General features: G+C 40.6%; 1 protein-coding gene across 1 annotated transcript in view; it reads left to right on the top strand.

The window, feature by feature from the left end:
- Nucleotides 1-20,148, top strand: part of LOC101846643 (kinesin heavy chain) — a 72,706-nt gene that overhangs the window by 1,169 nt on the left and 51,389 nt on the right. Inside the window, exons 2-5 of the mRNA XM_005095983.2 lie at nt 6,869-7,185; nt 8,996-9,110; nt 12,230-12,380; nt 16,229-16,443. Of these exons, the coding sequence (XP_005096040.1) occupies nt 6,948-7,185; nt 8,996-9,110; nt 12,230-12,380; nt 16,229-16,443 (719 nt within the window). The 5' untranslated portion in view covers nt 6,869-6,947. The remainder of the gene's footprint in view (nt 1-6,868; nt 7,186-8,995; nt 9,111-12,229; nt 12,381-16,228; nt 16,444-20,148) is intronic.

Below are 20,148 nucleotides of genomic sequence, written 5' to 3'. Positions count from 1 at the left end.
GCAGAGTACTATGAGTGCGTAGTTAGGCTAGGCGTGCGTAGTAATCACGGGCCGAGACGGGTGGTCCGGTAAAGTACAATCCAGCCCCGTGAATAACAATTGCGGGGTGGGAACTACCGAAAAAGCGCCAAAATTCCTTCTGTCTATTGGTTGGACCCCGTTCATTTTGTTTTAATAGGGGGGTTGGACTATACCATCTTTTGTAAAATAAGGGGAGCCATACTAAGTGTTCCGTTCCGTTCTTGCACTCGTGACTCGTTACGCAGCAGTAGGTTTTACAAGCCTCAAGGTGGTGACAGCAACAGGGGAGTGAATCGGGAATCGTTTGGCGAATGGCGATACTGTTCCGTGTTCCGCTGAAGTGAATCGTGAATCGCGTTCCGCAGGCAAGAGTGGCGATTCAGTTTCATTCTCGCGCTCGCGACCCAGCTCTAGTGTGTGAGACATGCCCCAGCTGACAGGGGTAGGAGGGAACAAGAGAAAAATAGAGTGGGAAAGTAGGTGATGGAGAAAGAAAGACAGAGACAAACAAAGAGAAAGAGAAGGCGAGGGATACACAGAGGAGAGAGAGAAAGAGAGAGGGAGAGAGAGAGAGAGAGAGAGAGAGAGGGTGACTGCTCGTCAATTGAAATATATATATGACGTTGTTCTTTTCTTCAAATTGTTATATATATATTTATTGATTCCCCCAACTCCAAAACGGTGGAGGAACAATCGTTCATCGAAAAGACATACCACAATCTTCATTTAGATCTAGGCCTCGAAACTAGACCTAGGCCATTGACTTAGAAGAACCTAGGTCTACCTCATAGAATCTCCTTTTTAAACCTAATAGTGTAAACCTCTATGGTCTACCCTGAGCCAAGAGGGCTCTGAAACTTTCCGAAATCACAAAAGATTTCCCTTACCGGGTCTGTATACTTTGTGATTATGTTCCCAGTTTCCGGGTCTGTATACATTCCTATTATTTTTTTCCAGTCTTTGACATGATGGTCTTGGATGTCTTCTTGGACACATACTGCTCAGACTATGTTGGTGGTTGTAACCATCTGTTATCCTTGATTTCTTTGTCTCTGCCGTTCGTCTTTCAGTATTATCATTACTGAGAAGATATTTTGTGCAGTTATGATTGATGATATAAACACAAGATAAGGCAATTTGACAGTGTTGGATACATGAAGCTATGTACAGCGAGCACCTAGCACACATTCTCTGTGATTGGCCCAAATATAGTTCTAGATTAGATGACGTATTTTCGCCATCTATTTTTGTCGTCTTCCGGGGTTTCCCCTGAGATTCTTGGGTTCCCTCGCCAGTCCAGTTGACTAGATCTTGCCGTTTTTGTTTTTTGTATTCATTTGACATGCAACTAAACTTACAATGACGCGAACTATTATTAGATGAGGCGGCCATCTTGTATGACGTCAGACCGGGATACCCCTCCGATCACATGACTACATCAAAATACAGTTGAACCTGTGTAAGACGGAATCGCAAGGGAGCCAGAAAAAAATTCCGTCTTTGACATTTTCCGTCTTAGACAGGGAAATTTAGGAGGAGATGAGGGGGGGGGGGGGGATGTCAAAAGTTCACACCTCAACTGCTATCCTGTCTGATAATGACATGCGCCAGTCTTACTTATCCAATTACCTCCAGTGCTTGCCTTTCATAGGACCACTGTTTGTGACCTATTAAGAACAGAAACGTTTGAACATTTCCTTTGCTTCCACCCTTAGCCCCACTCATCGGTGTAACAAGCACAGTCAACCAATGCAATGCCACCCCTCATTGCCATCATGTAACAACGATTCGAAGAACTCTTTTCTTGGCTGGTGTACGATCAGGGCGACAGGCATTGGTCAAACTAATTTCACACCTCTGGCTTCTGGCTTCTGGCTACCCACGAAAGTTTCCGCAGTGGCTCGCTACTCGAGCACTCTCATGGGCACTCGTGAGATTTCACTCCCACACCACCCTGACCATCTGCATCGCTCAGGGCTCACATGATGGGGTAACATCTACCCCCAAATTGCACCCGTACTCCCCTTCCTCGCCCAGGGGCATGGCCATGGCGTTAAGTTTAGAGCCGACGGAACCAAACTTGCTAGTTTTGTTTGAAATCAGGGCTGAGCGGGGAAAGCATTTTCCGTCTTAGACAGGTGAAATCCTCGGAAGAGAGCGGATTTTCCTTTTTGTTTCCACGTTGGACAGGTTCCCGTTTTATACAGGTAATTAAAGAGGAATATATCAAGGGGGGGAGCGGGGAGATTCCGTTAAGACAGGTTTCCGTTTTATACAGGTTTCCGTTAAGGCAGGTTTGACTGTATAGGTAACCGGTAATCTTCCGGCGTTTTTAAGGAAATTTTTTTCACTCTTTATTGTCTTTGCCGTGTTTCAATTTCAAGCATCACTACCGGAATTCTGATGTTATTAACATACACCAGAAACCTTGTAACCAATCAGTTGAGCTTGGCTGATGGGCTGCAGTTAGCCGCAAGTGTGAATTTTTACTGTGCGAAACGCATCGATACGGATAATACATCAAGCCACTGACCCAACATGTCATTCCGTGCGGTACCTCCCAAGATTCTCTACTGTATCTTGTATACACGTTCTTTGGTACCTCCACCGCCTTATAAAAATAGTCTGTGAGTATCCCAGGAAGTGGTGACATCACGTTACTAAAATTAGCAGCCAATCAGGAAGATGCGCCATTCTACGTTTAGTCGCATATTAATTTGTGTTATAAATCTTTATTAACAATTTCAGCAATTCTCGTTCCATAAATTTACCTTCTCCTCAAAGTTGTACACACACGCACAAGCGTGCGCACACACACACAGGCCCACACACACTCGCGTGCACACACCCAGGGCCCGCCACAGTGAGATCTAGCCAACTGGTGAGGGAAGCCCCGGAAGACGACTAAAATAGATGGGGGACATACGTCATCTATACTTGGGCCAATCACAGAGGTGTGCTAGGTGTAGCTTCATGTCTATTGGACCCATCTCACATCCCGTTTTATTTATAAAATAGTGATTTTCTTATCATAGCCTTATGTTTTTGGTGTGATATTAAGGAATTTGACAAGCAACTCTTGCTCTGCGTCTTGTGCTGAGATGCAAATCTTATCAGCACCCTGTTACGTCGGACGTCCCGGGCGGGCCGCCGGGGTCACTCAGCGTTTACTGTTGGTGAACAGCGAGTGGCACTGAAAATACATGTATGTTTTCGCCGTGAATACCGAGGGAACCAGTGAACTCGTCACACAGTGAAGTTGACACAGCTGAAAAACGCGTTACGAGTTCACCGAGAAAAAGTATCCAAATAACAGTAAACTCGTCAACCCCTCCCTTGTAAACAATGGTCAGCAACGTTAGGCGTTGGTGGGCAAGATATTTTTATTGCATACAGTAAGGACATGTTGCACATTTTTAACAGGTTTTAGATCTAATATTGCACCCCAAAATTGTACATTTCTCTTTAACATGTTGAAACATAAAGTTTGCCATGTGTAGATTTTGATTGAATATAAGCTCTGGTTTTGTATTTTAAAAATATTATTAAAACTAAAGGTTGACATGTGTGGGTTTGCCTGCCGATGTGAACTCGCCACACGTTTTTCACAAGTTCGGGTATGTGATTAGATAACTGTGACGAGATCACCGGAGGTATGTGACGACTTCACTGTGTGACGAGTTAACTGGAAGCCAGTACCGACGGGGTGTGTTCATCGATGATGAAAAAAACGCTCTTAGCTTTCTATTTATAAAATGTTACGAACACATGATGAATAAACCTATCTCATAAGCTGATAAGACATTAAGAGTAGTTACGCCAATTCGAATAACCTTTTTTGACGCTGTTATTGTTTTGAATGATCTGGGGTTTGAAAGGGAGTAATATACGTTAATTTCCTAATGTTTTGCTCTCAAATTGTTCTTTTAACCTGCACAATAATTCAAAACTATCAAATAAGCTTATTTTTATCAGGTAATATCATTTTATATAAAATCAAGCTCATTTGAAAAAACGGAAGTCTTGTTTCCTCGCTATCCTTTCAAACACCTCAATGTCTGAATGGGTCAATTTGTTTTAATTTCATTGGACGAACATCTAAAGCTACCAACTTGGTGTGTTTTGAATGAGACGTAGGACTATGCCTCGGTTGTGAACCAACACAGACGGTTCTGGAAGTAGGCCACAAACGCACACAGACTCAAGCAGACTGATGCATACACACTTGAGCTGCGGAAATACTGGACCCGCTCATGACGCGGATGGTGCTCGATGCGCTTGCGCTGAGCCCAGGCCGAACTGACATTGGACCGGAACGAAGGCATGGAAACATAAACTTGACTCCTGCAGGACCAGGGTTAAAATCACCACAAATCAACCTAAATTTGAGAAAATAGAGGCTATAACCTCTTATTGTGAACCTGTATATTTCTAAAACTTTTAAAGGCAAAAAAATCGCCCTGAAAACCCCTTTTTCTCTTACAACTAGCGCTGCACCTCGTCTGATCTGTCACTGTCACTGATCCAAGAAAGAACCCTTGTTGTTGGAAACTTTGAAGACACAATGTCTCCTGCAGAGGCATAAATAATTTTCCCGTGAAATGTGCACATGCTGTGTATTACACTTCGGGCACAAAACTTTCTCCCGCAAGACACCATGCAAAATAAAAAATCACAGCTTTTCTGGTTGTCTTCGCAGAATCCTAATATGGTGGAGAAATAGTTAAATGTGCACTAATCCAAGACTTTACATGACCCAGATGAGGAGCAGCGTGAAAATGACGGCAAGACTAGAAGATTTCAAACTAAAAGGCAATGTAAGCAAAGCGCAGCAGACGCAGTGAAATGCGCATGCACAATAATTAATATGCAAAATGGTCTGAAGTCGCATGCACGTGAGCAATAATTAATATTCAAAATGGTTGGATAGCGCATGTGCTTAATCTATGATGTGTAAGTTGTAACTCACCGCGCAATCACATTGCTGTTTCCTTTTGTATTAGTATGCCAAGTTCATAAAGATAAACCTTGGTTATGTCCGATCTTCCCTGGAATACAGCAATAGCCTACTCACTATGTGCAGTACAACTACTTGTAACACCCTTGACAAGGTCCAAAACAATGCCCTTCGTTTTATAAATGGCGGCATGAGATCCACACCTACCGCCGCGTGCGAAATCCTTGCAAATGTTGAACCCCTGGGAATCCGCAGAGATAAAGCAGTTTTGGAGCTACATGAAAGAACTAAAAGAATGTGCCCCAACCACCCAAACAGGAAATTAGTAGAAACATGAAAACCAAAGAAACAAATTCAACAAAAGTCAATCATGCATCACATCACAGAACTAATGGAGAGCCACCATCTACCACAAAACAGAAGAGAAACCAAAGAGTCAACCAAAACATCCCTCCCCACCTTTCTTTAAAAAAGCCAATCATTACAACATCTCTCAAAGACAAGAGTACAAAATCTTCAGACCCAGTGACGCTGATGCTTGCCTCACATCAAACAATCAACAGCTATTCAGATGACTGGATACACGTCTATACGGACGGCTCAGCATTCAAAGGCACAACCAAAGCCGGATATGGAATACTAATACAGTACCCAGATGGAAGTTCCAATGAGATCTCTGCAGCCTGTGGAGAGAAATGCAGCAACTACGATGCAGAAATGATGGCAATTGAAACAGCACTGTACCATCTCCGCACAGTTTTTGACACTCATCCTGGAAAAGCACAGAGTATTGTGATTTTCACTGACTCACTATCAGTATTACAAGCCATAAAAAATGACCATCATCTAAACCAAGATTTGACCCATACTGTTTGGATCCCATCATCTGATAACATTCTGTGGCATCAACCTAGTAATGCAGTGGGTCCCCGGACACTCAAACATACCTGGAAATGACAGACAGACACACTTGCCAAACGGGGATCTAGACAGGAACAACCCAACACTCCAACTTCATACAACACTGCAAAACAAATCATCAAAAGCAACAACAAACAAGATTGGATGAACAGATGGGCCCTGGGAAAGACAGGCAGAGCAGTTTTCAAACATATGACCACAACAAAAAGGAATGACAATATAAACCGCCTTCAGAGAAAGAAACAGACCACGATCTTCCGCCTACGAACAGAACATATACAGCTCAACTCCACCTGAACAGAATAAAACCGGAACTTCCCCCAATGTGCCCCTTGTGTGACTATGCATATGAGACTGTGGAGCATCACCTGTTCCACTGCACAGCCCTGAATGACATCAGAGCTACCCTTCTCCCTCTGAGACCTAACATAGACAACACACTCTATGGAACATTACAGCAACTGCAGCAGACCTGCACTTATCACTACATGGCATTGGACAGAAGGGCGAGAGCCCAGCTGTAGCTGGATCAATAACAACAACAACAACAACATAAAGATAAACATGCAATAGGGGTACCAATATCTCACAAACGGGACATTTGCGACTGTTTTGAATATCATATTAATTAATAACACACCCTATAACCCCTAAAAACCATAATTATAGTTAGTAAAGCAGTCAACACAAGTAGGGTCCAATGCTGCAGAAATACCGAAATAAGACATTGGAACTTCCAAATGCTTCTATTTGTTGTTTTCGTTTTTTGAAAACAATTGTAGTCAGAGGTTATGATTGCCTTTTAAACAATTTGGCTTTAAAAAGCTGTCTTCTTTTCATGATATAAATACCAAATGTCTGGTTTGTAGTTGCAAGAGGAGTGAATGATTTAAAATGATTGTGACTTTCCTAGTGCTGTGTTTGAAGTAAATTGATTTTACTGTCGCTCATTTTTTTCATCACATGCAGGATTTAGATGGCAACAGAAATGATTCTGATGTGTGGCGGCCTGTGAACTTGGTGGACAAGCCATCGTATCAGTCCCATCATGGCACAGATTAAGACATTTGCTCGACTGAAGCCCTCGAGGAAGCCGTACCCTGGCTATGAGATCAACAAAAATGTCCTCACTCTTCACATTCCAGACAGCAAGGACTTCCTTATGCTAGATCCTGTACAAGCAGTACACAGTAACCTCAGCTATGATATCCTCTTTACAAACATTTTCCAACCAGAGACAACTCAAGAGGAAGTTTTTGATGGAGTTGCCAACAATATCATCCAAAGTGAGTTTTCTGTCATATTTAGTGTTCTAGTGAGGTTGGTTTATTCTCTAAATTCTAAAGCACTTGGCTTGTTGTGGTATCAGATAACAAAAGTGTTTATTCAGTAAACCATCAGATTTATTGGGATCACAATTTGTGTGGTAGGTTAGTGGGTGTAACACCTGTAATCTTCGGCACTTATATGACCTTATTGTGTTGCAAGTGCCGTAAAACACTTACTAAAACTAAACTCACAATTTGTTTATGTACATACTCGTATTTTATATTAAAATCACATGTTTGTCATTAGCTCTTAATGAGTGGAGGCTCGTCAGATGAAAAGGTTCATTGACCTTTAAGTTAGGGACATTGTATTTATACTTCTTTTTTTTTCAGGAGAAGACCATTCTTCAAAGCTTATTTCTAACTTACTGCCACTTGTGTGGACTTGTGGCCGTGTTTTCTTAACTGTATGCTCTGAAAAAAGGCCAGGAATACAATAGATTACAATATTATGTTTGATAAGTCAGTACCTGATGTTTTGTTGCTCCCCCCCCCCCCACCAATCTCTTGCAGTGATATTTAAATATCATGATATCCAGATTTGATGCACTGACCATCTGGTACTATTTTCAGACGGAAATTTAATTCTTTCATATTTGTCGTTAGTTGTGTGAGGTGTGTCTTTGGTGTGGTTGTTGTACAGTCAAACCTGTGAAAAACGGCCTCCCATTGTCGAGGAGAAAAGCAGCTATATAACACAGGTGGCTGTCTTGGGCAGGACTGATCAAAATGAAGAAAACAAATCATTCTCTTCTGAGGTCCAAACCGGGGCTGATCTAAGGCTTAAGACTGTCGTAAGGAGAATTCAAAAAGGTTTTTGTTTTCATTTGGAAAAGGGGGGTGGGTGTTGTAAAAAGTGTTCTTTTGTTGTTGTTGGGTTTTTTTGGGATAGATTTCTTGTTGTCGCTGATTTTGTGTGAGGGTAAAATAAACAAAATATTATGTAAGTAAGAAGATGAAGACCAAGTGTCACGGTAAAACAAACGAATGGGTCACCTCCACTCGGAGAACGAGCATCGCTTCTGTTGCAAGTTCACCTCAACGACCATTTTTACTTTGTTACAGATTAGGTAAACAAAACAGTGACCAGTCACCTCACTCATGATTTGTGCATGAGTTATGGGCGGGGCTTATGAGGTTATGACGGATCACGCTTCCCTCACCAGCAGTTAAAAATGTATTGTTAAGCCTACCCATTGGTCAACCTGGGTAAACATTCATTGGAGGGACTAACAATAATGACAGGTGAATGAATTATGACGGCCCGTCCACAGTGTGAGGCCGATTCAAAATTTATGACAAAGTGTCGGGCAATGAGTGACCACGCCTGGATGCCTGAGGCAGGTAAATTTGACCGTAGGTTGCTAAAACAAGGCGGCCGCGGCTGCGTTGGACAGGTGACTGTTTTACACAGTTAAATGATATAGAAAAAATGCAAGAGGGGGAATGGAAAGTGGCTGTTTATACAGGTGGCCGTCATGGCAGATTCGGCTGTATTTATACTGTTGACAGATTACTTTTCCCCTGCATTTTCTTGTGCAAACAATTCTGTTTAGTATTGCTTTTCTTCGCCTTTTCATAAAAACATTAAAAGAAATATTACTTTTAAAACAATTTTGCACCTTCAGGTAGTTTTTTGAATGACGTATGATGTATGTAAGTGGTGTGCTTAATTCTCTTTTAATTTCCCTGACACCTTCCTGTTACTATATATGATGAAGTAATAAACCTTTGGTTTTAAAGAATATTTATATTTTTTTCTCTCCAGATTTCCTGAATGGGTACAATGGCACAATATTTGCTTACGGGCAAACGGGAACGGGAAAAACCTACACTGTGGAAGGAAATGCATGCAAATACAAAACCCGTGGACTGGCTACGAGGTGATATACTATAGTTTGTTTTTTAATGTTTGAACACTTCATAGAAATAAACGTTGAAAATTTAGACCATTTACAGTACACAAATCCCTACATAATAATAATAATAATAATAATAATAATAAATTACACTTTTATTTGTCCCAGAAGGGCACTTTGTTTTACAATGGCAAACATACATACATAAATACATAATTATAAATACGTAACATACATAAATACATACATAAATACATACATGCATACATAAATACACACTATTACACAAATACAGAACAGTTTACAAACAATGCCACTGTCAGACTATTCAAATAAGTAAGTCGTAAAGACCGTGGACAAGCTCTTTCATCTGATTAAACAGAAGGAAAATTAGTACAATTCTGTTGATTACATTCAACAGCTTTTCATATTTAATCTACTCATGATGCTCAATCCTTAAGTCTGAGCATTCCGCCGCAAGGACGTCACAGCACGTGGGCACATGGAGCGGAGTGAACACTCACCATTAACCTCGGCTGCTCACTGCTCAAATCGCGGGATTGTTTACTCAACTACATTAGCTCGCATGGAGAGAGACTCTAAACTGATTAGGTTTTTTATGACTGTAGGAAATTTAGAATTTTGCTCAGGTGGCGGCCGAAGCCTACTTTTATAGATTTTGGACCGCCAAGGGATCTTAACCTGCGCAACTTGCACGTGGGATCTCCGATATTTTTGGCCCTTATCTGAGAAGGCTAGGTGTAGATCTTTCGTATCATAAGATCAGGGGTGTAGCTGAAAGACAGCAGTAAGAAGGCGCCAAGGAGTTGCAGTAGAAAGGCTGCAGAAAGAGTCAGGAGCCCAGAGGTTGGGGCATAGGAGGTGAGGGCATGGGGGCAGAAAGTGGACACGAAAGTAGACGACAGAACATTGTTAGAGAGCAGGAAAGGATGTGAAAGGAGAATATTTTAGAGAAGAAAATTTCAAGTCACCGTCCGGATTCGAACCGGAACGTATTAAATGAGAGGCGAACTCCTTAACCTCTATAACACGAAAAGCCCATGATGTGTAGTCTAGCTTTGGAATTTTGAGTCATTTCACAATATAATTTAAATAATTGGATGTTCCCTTGTAAGTTTTGTGCTTGAATTCGCTCTGGGTCAACGATTTGTTTGCACAATGAGAGACAAGCAGTCATTCAAACACACTTTCGCCAATCTTCAAAAGGTTGTGCTTCAACTGTATTCCCATTTTACTAGAGAGGCAAAGAGGAACTCGGTATGCCTTAGGTTTGAACAGAAGCACTTTGCTAAGATGGATTAAAGCAGCACAAAATGGATGGAGAGACAGACTTTCCTAGCTTAAAGAGGGCGGCCTTTGAAGACTGGAAGTTTCATAGGGAAGTTGTCCGACGAGCAATTGTTCAGATGTTTGGAAGAAATCAATTTGTTACTCTCAGATTGTTGAAAAGATGGTTGTCCAATAATAATGATATAAATATATCAAAGACTTGCCTTTGGAAAACAGTGAGGTGTGTTGAGTTTACGTTCCGGAAATCAAATGGTGGGAAAAATTTTATTGTGCGAAATAAATCATATAGGTCAATGCTTAGACTACTAACCTCTTGCCACATTTTATACGCCCCTGAATGCACACACCCTTTCGTGTTTGGATTAAAGATACTGTAAGCTCTAAATGTGATGTACTAATGATAAAGAGTAATTAATTAACCAGTCACTAATTAGCTACCTAATTTGAATTTTCAAAATGTCATGGGTGCACATAACTATCACAAAAATTTTTGTTAAAATGGAGCAAGTTGTTGCTGAGATATTTAGCTTCATACGTGTTCGCGAATTATGGAACGGACTATAAGAATTCTAAGTTTGGTCTAAAGAAGAGCTGAGTAATACTTTGAAGTTTTCAGTTCTAGTTTAGTGAGTAGTATATGTTTGATTCGGAAAAATTGATAGGAAGGTGAACATTTTAGAATCAGACTTTTTGGCTTATTTGAGATTTATCTTTCTTGAGCCTTTGACCTTTATTTAGGTAGAATTGAAGGATTCTGTGAAAAGTTACAATACTTTAAAGGACATGAGGATCCAAAGGATACATTTGGAGAAAAAGCTTTTAGACATTTCCATGATGGCGCTTCACAAAAGAGGAACAAAAGATGTATGTGTAGTTTTTCTATCTTTTTCTTCTGTTACGTTACATTCTTTATGGGCACTGGGTTTCCAATGCTAAGGCAATAGAATTCCATTTCATTCGGTCAGTTACTGTAGTGTACTTGCTTGAAAATTAATGTCCATCCATGAGAAGAAACAGTTTAATCTTTTTGGGAAATTTTTCTGCTATATATATATATCCTCAAAGTTATTTGTTAATAAATATCAAGAATAGTATTGTTGCCAAATTCTTTTAAATTAGGATTTGGAAAGGGTTGTCTTCCCATATGTCATAGTCCTTAGTTTGTGATAGAATTCAAGTTCTTGGATTATTTTGAATGGTAGCTTAATATAACCCTCTGCACTTTCCAGTGGATTTTCTTAGCGCCACTTTATATCTTTGAAAAAGACTCAAGTTATAGTGACATAGTTTTGGTACATTCTGTTTGACTGATCGGCTTACAGTGGTATACAGAGGTAGTTCACTTTTAGTCAAGCCCAGAGCAACAAGTTGTATACTATTTATGCTTTTTTGTATGCAGTTATGCTTTTTTGGAGTACCATAAAGTTTCTATTGATCTCTGTGATTTCGTTAAAATTTCCAGAATGTTGTTTATTCTTGGGTCCTAGTTGACTAGGATCAAGATTAGAGACTAGATATTTCTTTGAACTGAAGCAATGTCGAATTCTAGAACTAACTTTGAAAAAATAACTTCCATGATAATGGGGACTTTGTGCTCTGAATGAAGAAGAATAATTAATTGAATGCTGTTCAAAATATTCACTTTGAAACCCAGAAAAAAATGCCAGATATTCTGGATATTAGCTTTGAACACAGAAAACAACGGTCAAAATAATATTTTTTTTTAAGTACAGGGGATATTGAATTTGAGATGTGAATAATGAACAGGAAGTATGCGCCTTAAAAAAAATTGGTTGTCCCTCTACCTTGGAAATTTTCTCTCTCCCACTCAGAGCTTTGAGCATGATCTACCAGCAGCTGGAGTCAAGGACGGATGAACACATCTCAGTGTATCTGTCTTACCTGGAGATATATCAGGAGTTTGCCTATGACCTCCTGAACCCTGCTTCAAGGACTGTTTTACCAGTGGCTCCATTTGCCAAGGTATTGGGAAGTCCTGATTTTTTTTGTGGATTCAGAACTAGAATTGGAATAACATCTGTAATTTTTGTTATGCTGATGGAAGAAATCGACTTGGTATGATTAGCAGTGTTTCTGATCTACTAACACAGCTGAATTACACCATTCTCGTAGAGTGAATTTGAGGAAAATTATGGACAAAAAGAACATTGCTGCTGTAGCTTATTAAATTATCCTCCAGTTTTGTTTCTTGCTGGTGGACGTACTGCATCAGTGTCACAGAATGTTGCAGGATTTCACTCAAAGTGTTGTGTGTAGCTGTGCTGTGTTGCTCAGTGTGTTGTGTATGGCTGTGCTGTGTTGCTCAATGTGTTGTGTATGGCTGTGCTGTGTTGTTCAATGTGTTGTGTATGGCTGTGCTGTGTTGCTCAATATGTTGTGTATGGCTGTGCTGTGTTGCTCAGTGTGTTGTGTATGGCTGTGCTGTGTCACCTAGTGTTGTATATAGCAGACAATTCGATAGGTGATGTTTAAATTGCTTTGTTTTTGTTTTAATTTACATTTTGTAAGTAGTGACTAATGTTGTTTTTGTCTTTTTACATGATATAATTATCATGAAGTCCGAGAAAATATGTGTGCATGCCTGAAGAAAGGGACAAGATGCATTGCTCCAACTGAGAAGCACTTCTTGAGCAAAACAAGACTGCAAAGCCATTCTTTGAAATTTCTAGCATTACCATTGACAACAATGTCTATGACTCATTCATAAAAATAAACACCTTCATACTGCACAGCAAATTTTAGGTCAGCTTGTGTCCTTTCTCATAGTGTGTCGTGCTCATGAATACATTGACACAGGAAAGAAAGGGAGACTCTGCACTTACCCGTACCTTTTCACCCTTTTTGAGTAAAGCAAAACCATTTTTGTGAAATTTCTAGTTCCATTTGACTGAATTTACTTTGAAAATGATTTTAATGACACTTTCAAACTGTTTAATTGCCAAATAAACCTCTTAAAGTTGTACATTGATTAGTAACTGTGTTGTCAAGGGTTTTGGAGGCAAACAGCATGGCTGGCTGATTAATCGATATTCATTTAGAGAAGCTGCTCTTGCAGGTGGGGGGCCCCATAGTTTTTCTATGGGGGAGCAAAGAATACACCTGTCGTGATACTGTGTTTCATAAGAGGCGACTAAAGGTGCATAGGTCTAGTGTCCTGAAAAGTGCCAGTTTACGGAGGGCCAACTACCTGACCCAGTAAAAATGGAAAGTTATAGAAACACAAACAAACACGCATTATTATTTTTCCATCTTGGGAGACGGAGGAGTTTCTGAATCAGCGGGAACAATGAAGGACAGCGGACAAAGCCGAAAGGACTCGTTTGACCTGAAACTTTCTCTGTCAAACAAGTCTCTTTGGATTGCGTAGTGCAATGTTCGCACCATGTATGAAGCAGGAAAGAGCTCTCAAGTGACACAAGAGATGAAGAGATACAGGCTGCACATACTAGGCGTCAGGGAAACCCACTGGATACAGTCTGGACAGAAGCAGCTCAGCTCAGGGGGAACAAGTATTGTATTCTTGGAGGGAAGACAAGCACCATGTGGAAGGAGTTGGAATTATTTTGAATAAGTATGCACAGAAGTCACTTAAAGTATGGGAACCTCATGGGGAGAGGATCATCATGGCTTCGTTCAGGACAAGGAGTAGGAGCATCAATGTGAACATAGTTCAGATCTATGCCCTAACAAACGATGCTTCGGATGAAGACAAGGATGCTTTTTACAGTCGGCTCCAGGGGGTCATCGACAAACTACCAAGGAAGGAAGGATGTTAACATCATAATGGGAGATGCCGATGCCAAGATTGGTCAGTACATCGTAGGTTATGAGGAAATCATGGGACAACATGGCTTGGGACAAATGAATGAGATCTGCGAAAGATTTGCAAATATCTGTGCTTTCAACAGCAATGGAGGGTCTGTTTTTCCCCTGAAGAGAATCCACAAGGCTACTTGGGTATCACCAGATGGAATGACGGAGAACCAGAAGGATCATTTTTGTTTCTCTCGTAGGTTCAGGCATTCACTGGAAGATGTCACAGTACAGAGAGGGGCAGACATTGGATTGGATCATCATCTGCTGTTAGCAAAGCTCAAGCTTCGTTATCATCTAAAAAAGCACGGAACCAGAACAGAAACCAAATGAACGAAGTTCCAAGTCAAGTCTCTTAGATGGACTCAAGAAAGAGAAGTTTCAAAAGCAGTTAAGAAACAGATTTCAACCCTTGGCGGATTTTGATGAGGAGGACATGGAGGTGAAGATGCACTGGGCCAAGGTCAAAGAAGTCTTTACTTCAACATGTCAAGAAATACTAGGTGAGAATAAATTGGAGCTTAGGGAATGGATAAGCCAACGGTCATTGGATTTGATTAGGTTTAGAAGACAATTAAAAGAAGAGACAAATGCAAGTGGGACAAGGGGAGCAAAAGCTGAGGCATTGGAGCAATACAGGACAAGAGCTAAAGATGTATAGAGATCACTAAGAAAAGGAGGAATTCGTGAACAGGCTGGCAGAGAGGGCAAAGGAGCAGCAGCTGGAGGGAACATGCGAATCCGTAATCCGCTACCAGACTACAAAGACTCTTTCTGGAAAATATGGGGAACCAGAAGTAACAATAAAAGACCAAGAGGGAAATACTATTTTTGGAAAGGAATGTAAGTCAAGATGGTTGGTAGAGCATTTCAACAGTCTCCTGAACAGACCGCCACCAAGTTACCCGCCATACATCTTTCCAGGAAGAAATGAGTTACCAATCTGCTGTGATGGTCCTTCAGAGCAAGAGATAATGGATGACATTAAGAAGCTGAACAACAGTTAAAATGGCCAGTCCTGATCAAATTCCACCTGAGGCCCTAAAAACAGAGGCCAATGTGACTGCAGACATCCTTCTCCCACCGTTTACCAGAAATAGGATTTGGAAGACCAGGAATATCTCACAACAAACAAAGCTGAGGATTTTCAACTCAAATGTGAATGAAGTCAGTCTTGTATGGATGTGAGACATCAAACGTGTCTCAGACTTGCATAAAGAGGATCCATGTTTTCTTGAACAAGTGTCTAAAGAAGTTACTGAGGATCAACAAGGAAGTATTAAGAAGAACGAGACAGAGCCCAGTCAGAGATGAGGTGGGAAGAAGGCGTTGGCGATGGATTGGACACATTTTCAGGAAGTCAAGCAGCTGCATAACAAGGAAAGTGTTAGATTGGAACCCACAGGGTAAAAGATCAAGGGGAAGACCACGTGGAACCCGAAGAAGAGTCACGGAAATGGATGTAAAAAAAAGTGGAAAGATGTGGAGTGACATCAAGTGACTAGCCCAGGATAAGGAAAGGTAGAAAGTGTTTGTTCGTGGACTATATCCTGATCCATGGAGAGAAAGGCAATTATGATGATTTAGGGAAACACTCAATCAAAGTCTAGGGGAAACTTAAAAGTAATTTTTCTCAAAACTTTGTTTCCTCACCCTGCCTAACAATATTAAGTAGATCTCACAAAGTATTGAAGCTGTTTTAAGATTTGAAAAGCAAGTTGTTCAGAAACGATTTTTGTATCAGACAGTGTAACAAAATGCAGTTCCTCAAAAGGTGTCATGCATTATACCCTTCACCAGGAGCACACACACATATTTTGAATGTTGATGAGTGCATGCAAAGATTTTTACACAACTAATATTTCTATATTGATTTACTTATTTAAAAAAAGATTCCATTAGCTCCCTGCAAATATAATTGATCTCTCCAGAGGTGTTAGACATCTTATGTTTCTAATTCCATATGTATAACGTCTACTTTCTGTTCTCTTGTAAAGGTTACGGTGGTGGAAGGTCCGCAGGGCTCCTGCATTTTGCGAGGGTTGTCCCTGCATCTGGCAGCCAATGAGGAGATTGCCCAGATGTTGTTGCTTCAGGGCCAAGCCAATCGCAAAGTTGCAGAGACTCCAGTCAACATGCGGTCATCTCGCTCACATGCCGTCTTCACTGTGTACCTGCAGGCAAGGAAACACGACTCGGATGTCATGGTCAGGTGGGTTTCTCTTCAGTTTCTATTGAGGTTAAGTGCCTTGTTTTTCACAAAGTGAGTGGTTGGCAGGAGCTCTGGCATGGTTAGCTCCTTTCTTATCAAACAAGTATCGTTCTTGTCTCTCCACCTTTTTTGTGTTTGTTGCTCTCTTGTAACACCTCTAATATTCAGCACCTATATGACCTAATTGTGCTGTAAGTGCCATAAAACACTTAGAACAAACTTTTCACAAAATGTCTTTTAGGAGGCATTGCTCATAGAAAATGGCACTGAAAGGGAATTTTTATTTTGGGGAAGGGAAAGAAGAGTTCAGGACTCCAGTTGGATTCAAACTTTGCACATTCAGCTGTATAGTCAGGTTTATATTTAGACCATGAAAATGTAGTAGTTCTGATATGAATAATATGTTTTACACTTCTGTAACTAGAATTGTAAAGTTAATGGCTTCTGCTTTCGTGGGTAGAAATATTGTTATAGTTTGTTCACTTGCGACTATCAGCAGAAATTTTTTTTAGCTCTTGGCATTTCTGCTGGCCAGTGACCAAACAAACATGTTTTCTCAAAGAATCTTGATCCAGTAATAAAAAAGTTTTTCTCTTTGGGCCCTATGTTAAAAACTGCTCTTTGGATGCATACACAGCATCATTATAATAAATGATTTACAGTAACCTAGCCTACAAATTGCTCATTTTGAGACAGGGACTCCCCCCTGCCCCCATATTTCAGTGTAAGCTTGTCGATTTCACCCCACGGCTGTTTAGATATCTTCACGTGCTCCAGGACAGTTTTGAAAATTACTCACCCCGTCTTTTGAATTGTGTTTCTCAGGCGAACGTTAAAGTGTGGTGTTGAGGAAAATATGTCAACTGTTCAATGTTTTAGGTGTATGCTGTAACTCACTATTTACTATTATTTTTTTTTGTACCCGCTTTAGCCTAACATCAAAGAAAACAGGTTGGAATGTCAGCTTGAGGTGACTTTTATAAATGGGCTTTTATGTTCTGTTGATCATCTAACTTTTAGACCCGTATGCAAAGATAGGAGAAGATTGAACCGAGTGATTTCTTTTTACCTTGTTTTAACCACAGCCAGATGAACGTGAACAGGTTATAATTTTGTTGTCTCATTGGATAAGTAAATAACTCTACTGGACCCATGAAAAAAGTCTGTTCAATGAATTTCGCTCTTTGCAGTATGTCATGAATCACAGTACGAATCCGTCTGAAGTTATTACTTTTGTGTTTTTTTCTGTCTGTATAGTTTACTTTTTCCTAACATTAAGTTTCAGTTATTTTATTGTACTCTTTTAACCGCTTCACTGCTGCTCGGCATAGGATGTACGTCCATAAATCGGGCCCTCCTATGTGCGTAGGCTCCCTCTGAAAGATCTTTTCTTCCCGAGTTAGAGAAGCTTTAGTTTGCCCTAGTTAGACCAACAATGATCGAAATAGCGTCCCTGACAGTCACTCTCTCTTCACAGTTCCAGCGTCTCAGTCTAGCTTCGAGCTTTGGCTGATCACTCGCGATGTATGCTATGAACGTATCTAGCTATCTAAAAAAATTTTGCTGATGATGATAGCGGTTCATTCATTTCCCTTTAAAATGATATTGACATTGTTATGCATTTGATGCCTTACCACAGAGTAAATAGCACTTTAAAAGGGTCACCCGTTTGAGTGCTATTCCTGGAAACAAGGTCAACATAGGGCGAGGAATATAGGTCAGCAGTGGAGGGGCTAACTCACCTCAAACCTAACCCAAATGCAGAATATTGCCTACATGTGATGACGTCAGTTTCCTTTTGTTAACTTGTAGTCTGAAATAGGCAAATCTTCATTATTTTATTAGTGTGTATAACATGGTGGAAGGACAATGATGATTGGTTTAGTTCCGATACAATAAGCCTGTAGCATTGTTAACTCTCCTACTCTGATCCTACTTTAGTTTCTTGATGACCTTCACCATCCTAGCTCTTGATGAGGCAGCGTCTGTGGGATGGGCAGTATTGGTTTTTTTTCCTTTATGTACACCGCAAAGCCTGCAGGAATCCCCCTCTGGTTTATCTTGTTTAGTTGTCAGTTTTGCCAGGAAGTCCTACGTTGTGAGCTCATCATGCATGTGGAGGGGGGAACGGGTGCCACAATGGCAATGCGATGTTTGTTGAACAGTCAAGCCCCAAAACTTGTTTTCAAGATCACTTCTAGATACAAATCTGTAATAAACCTGCCTTTTATACCCTTCTTGTAGTTTGCTCCTGCAATATGTTTACATTCACAAAGGAGTTGTAAAAAAGGCACAACAGATACTTTTAGCCCTCTCCGTACGTTGTGTTTTACTCTCGTATCCTTACGAAGTGGGGAACTCTGTGCTCCCACTTTCCAAAGAGAAATACTGAAAGTTTCAAAGATATCTTCACTCTAGAAGTATTCTAAAATGTGAAGAGTACAACCCCAGGGGTACAAAAAGACCCCAGGTAATTGATGAATAGGAAAACTTCTTTGCACAATGTAATATTTATTTTTTGCAAAATGTTTTAAAACCAATTTTGTAGTTAAATTTAATTTGGCTTTTAGCTCCCAATTTTACATAGTCTTTTACTGGTGTCTTTGGAGTAAGGGTTAGGCTGTTCTACTTACTTTACATGTACTTTACTTTTTCATCCTCTTCTACAGTTAAGCGTCAAGGGGAGATGCAGTTTTCTATGGTAGGCCAGCTCCGCAGCTCTTTCAGTTGTGATATTATGTTTTCTTAGGGTTTCTTTGACACCCTCGATCCACCTTTTGGGTGGCCTTCCTCTTCCTTTATTGCCTGAGTGCTTGGTGTTGTAGGCTCTCGAGGCTGGCTGGCCAGATGACATAAGTAACAGGTGGCCAAACCATTTTATTCTCTGTCTTTCTATGTAATGCAGGCTGGATTCAGTGCTGATAGCTGCTCCTCTTACTTCTTCATTTCTCTGCCAGTCTCGTCTTGTGATGTTATGGGTTTTGCGGAGACATTTAATTTCGCATGCTGTGATTTTTCTTTCATGAGTTTTACTTAAGGCCCAGGTCTGGCACTGGTAGCATAATGTTGGTATGAATATTGAGGTGATAAGCTGTCTCTTTGCGTCCATAGAGATGTTTGGATGAGATACGAGGGGTGCGAGCTTGTAGGTGACAGCGTTGGCTTTTTGAGTTCGCTAACCTTGAGTTGGGCTCTTCACCCTTTTAAAAATTATGTAGATCGGGGGGTTATTAATATCATTTGCAGTCTTTTCATTACAATGCTGTCCTTTCTTTATGTGAGGTATTTGGAGGTTGTGATTTGAAAAAAATTCTAGTTGAGTGATTGTCAAGCTATTTATCCAGTGCCCACTTTTGCCTCTTTTATGAGACTTAAATTCTCGTTCCGCCCACCTACATGTATTTACCAGCGAGGCATAAATAATACTTGCCACTACCCATAGTGGTCCCCATCCGGGTGGTACCTCCCAGATCGATAAGCACTGATTTAGTTTCATGGCAAGCTCTTCCATATACAGGGGAGGTAATCATGGTGGTGTGCTCTTGTTTTATTTTTCATTCCAACACCCCTTGATGTATCAGGGGAAGCACTCATTATTGTTAACTTAAGTAATTCCTGAAGATACATGAATATCATTAGTTGCTTCCTCTTATCTTATTTTTTAAAAATTCGACTCAAAATTGCCCCCCCCCCTCCCCCCTCTCT

This window comes from Aplysia californica, unplaced genomic scaffold (genome assembly GCF_000002075.1).
Source record: "Aplysia californica isolate F4 #8 unplaced genomic scaffold, AplCal3.0 scaffold00118, whole genome shotgun sequence".
Lineage (NCBI taxonomy): Eukaryota > Metazoa > Mollusca > Gastropoda > Aplysiida > Aplysiidae > Aplysia > Aplysia californica.
This window is presented reverse-complemented; position numbering and strand designations above follow the sequence as displayed.